At 38.3% G+C, this 3,349-nt stretch overlaps 1 protein-coding gene across 1 annotated transcript; it reads left to right on the top strand.

Moving 5' to 3' along the window:
- Positions 1-242: 242 nt before the first annotated feature.
- Positions 243-2,166, top strand: LOC131158789 (pseudo histidine-containing phosphotransfer protein 6). Its single transcript, XM_058113657.1, has 5 exons — positions 243-748; positions 939-1,069; positions 1,192-1,335; positions 1,601-1,673; positions 1,801-2,166. Exons 1-5 carry the CDS (start codon positions 680-682, stop codon positions 1,852-1,854), a joined length of 471 nt encoding a protein of 156 aa, XP_057969640.1. The 5' UTR covers positions 243-679; the 3' UTR covers positions 1,855-2,166.
- Positions 2,167-3,349: the final 1,183 nt, after the last annotated feature.

The following is a 3,349-nucleotide window of genomic DNA, read 5'->3' as shown; positions in this document are numbered from 1 at the left end:
CTTGTACCCGAGCATTTTCCCATGAAACTCAGAGAGAGAGCTGACATTACCGGCAGCAGGCAGTTGTCGGCGTGGGAGTGTACTGGCTGAAGACTACTTTAACGCCGCCTCTGCAGGCCAGACAGCACGCGAGGTGACCGAGTACGGGCCACAGCAGGTCACCCCCAAAAGCAAACCCTCTCTCTCTCTTTCACCTGATCGAGAGAGTATGCGTCTTCTTACAGTTCTAAATACTTCTCTTCACTCTGCCGGTCTCTGTAGTCTGTAGACTGGTCCGGAAGATGCCCCACATTCACCTCGATTCCCTCCATGGCCTCCATCCAGCATGCCCTCTCTCTCTCTCTCTCTCTCTCACTCATATGGCACGTGCAATGCACATGTCTTGAGGGTGCGTGCGAAATACGAATAGCATTCTGATTCTGGGTTTGAACAGAGTACGTGTTTCCATTTTTAAGGGTCCGCCCCCACGCACTCCAAATCCATCCTCCTATATAAATCCTAGCTCCCAACCCCACATTTTCATCCTGCTTTTGGGTTTTCATTCAACCTCGCTAAACACTTACTAAACCCACACTGCGAGCAAGATACCCAAGTCACAACTAGAACCCAAGAAATAAGTTTCCTTCGATCGCTTTTCTCGGGTCAATTGTGATCAGCCAAGACGGGTCTGCCTCTGTGGATGCTGGGTTTGGGTGCGCACCGCCTGCGAGCCGACATGAATCGCTTGCTTGCCCAGCTCTTCCACCAGGTCTCTCTTTATTATCATCTTCTTCCTCTTTTTCTTCTTCTTCTTCTTTATAATTTTTCTGTTTGTTGTTGTTGTTGTGGTTGTTGTTTAGTTTGATTTGATGGAGTAAAGTTAATTATTAGATGTAACACAATTAAATTAAATGTTGCTGAATTAACTTATTATGTGCGGGAATATATAAATTTTTCAGGGAGTGCTGGATGAGCAGTTCTTGCAGCTGCAGCAGCTTCAGGACGAGTCCTCCCCAAACTTTGTCTCCGAAGTTCTGAACATCTACTTCCATGAGTCCGAGGAGCTTTTGAGAAACCTAAGAGGATTGCTGTAATATTCTTCTTCTTCTTCTTCTAAAGAAATTGATTCAGTGTGCTTGATTATTTTATTTTGATATATATATATATATGAATTATGTATGTACGTGCTGATGTGTATATATATAAATGCAGGACGGATAGGGAGTTATCGGACTACACGAGAATGGGAATCCATGTGAACCAGTTCATGGGGAGCAGCTCGAGCATAGGTGCCAAACGAGTCAGGAATGTGTGCGTCGCCTTTCGTGCCGCTTCCCAGCAGAACAACAGACCTGGGTCCGTCTATAAACTATTACATATATGTTTGCGCTTTCCGACTTTCCCTTTTTATTCATGCTTTCCCCTCTTATACACACACATGCATCCTAGCTACTAGCACTTTTGAGACACCTAGCTAGGACGTACTGTCAAATAAAAGTAAACCCCATTAAGCAAAACCGGGTATATATGTTTTTTAAAAGTGTGCAACTATAGCGAGAGACGGATGTTGATGTTGATGTTGATGTTGATGTGGATGTTTCACCATATGAGTCGGTTTCAGGTGCTTGAGAGCCTTGGAGATGCTGGAACAAGAATACTGCTATCTCAAGAACAAGTTGCACGAACTGTTCCAAGTAAGTATGTTAAATAACTTGTCAGAAAGTACGTATATACCAATCACGTAAATACTCATTATAACTCTTTATTTATCGCATATATGTATATAATTAAATAATAGGTTATATATGTGTGATGATGCAGATCGAGCAGCAGCGAGTACTGGCGGCTGGAGTGAGGTACCCAGCACAGAATTGAAAAGAGCATGTCGAAATATGCATGGTGACTAGCTTTTCCGGCTCAGCCCCAGCTTTAGTTTGCGCCAGAAATAGAAGAGTACTGGATGACCGTTTATGTATACAGAGAATAGAGAATCAGAGATAGAACTTTGAATCGATGCTGATGGACCTGTTACCTTTTATGCATCTTAAATTAATTAGTGTTGACTGTAAGGGTTTGTCCTTTATATTTTTTCGCTGTAACTTGAATGCAAAAGCCAAAAGATCGAGCTGTATCCTGGCAGGCCAATTCGAACTGCAATTATGATTTAGACATCAATTTTTGAAGCTAGCTAGCCTGTGTCATAAATGGTGAATGGCGCTCTCCTTTATGAGACTGTTAGTGCTTTTCCAAATATCGTCGCCAGAAATTCAGATTCATCCATGATGATGATGCCGACAATTCTATAGCTTTAGTACTTCTGAACCAATAATATTATCAATCAATTGAATCAGTGCGAAGAAAGTCAAGGAAGATTTTGACATTAAGTAAAATACGGAGTTTTTTTTTTTAATCTAATATTATTTTAATTAAAATTATTTTTAAACAGTTGGAATAAAATTTTATTTTGCAAATTGATGCGTCTAAAAATAATAATTTTTCTAATCAAATATGTTGAAACATTCGCATTTTTAATCTAAGCATTAAAGTACAAGTGACACGTGACCATTAAAAGACAATATACCAAGTAGCGTTTTTAGGTAAAAAACAATCGATGAATCAGTGTAGTTTGTTGAGTTAAATTTCATCTTTCTTTATCACTATTTGCGTTCGAAAAGAAGAGTGGATAGGGAGGCGACGTGAAGTCAACTTCATCAATGGTGGGATTTTGCACGTGACCGTTGTTGTTCGGATCTTACAATACAAACATTTTGCCTATGAAGTCCAAGGGAATGTTGAGAGAGTTTGGTTTAGTTAGTTTTGCTTTTGTTGTCCCAAAGTCTCAAGATTGGAACTACGGTATTCCTCCGCCATAAGTGAGGTGTTTTCTAATAAAGTTAGGAGGTGCCGCCCACTTTTACCAAAAAAAAAGAAAAAAAATGTGAATGTTGAGGGAGCTCTAAATAAGGGACCAAAATAAGGCACACTCTCTCACATTCAACATTATTGAAAATTCTAATTTCTTACAATCTAAAATTTGAGTTGAAATTTTGAAAATTTTTTATTAGTTTGAAGTAGAAATTGGTATTTTTTTCATCTTAAATTGGTTTGTATTAAAGTCAATTTGCTAATTTGAAACATCATTATGAAACTCCCAAATTCAAGTTAGGATTGTTTTCATGTTTGAATTTTTTATGTATAAATGATGAATGCATGTTCAATTTTGCTGGTATAAATGATGGATGCATATTAAATTTTTAAATACATATAAAATTTTTCATTGTATGTAATTTTTATTTTTGTATGGATATGAAATTTAGTTTAAATTTTTAAGTAAGAAGGTTTCAATGAGAAGTTTTTATGTGAGTGTTTT

The sequence above is a fragment of the Malania oleifera genome, chromosome 6, assembly GCF_029873635.1.
Source record: "Malania oleifera isolate guangnan ecotype guangnan chromosome 6, ASM2987363v1, whole genome shotgun sequence".
Lineage (NCBI taxonomy): Eukaryota > Viridiplantae > Streptophyta > Magnoliopsida > Santalales > Ximeniaceae > Malania > Malania oleifera.
This window is presented reverse-complemented; position numbering and strand designations above follow the sequence as displayed.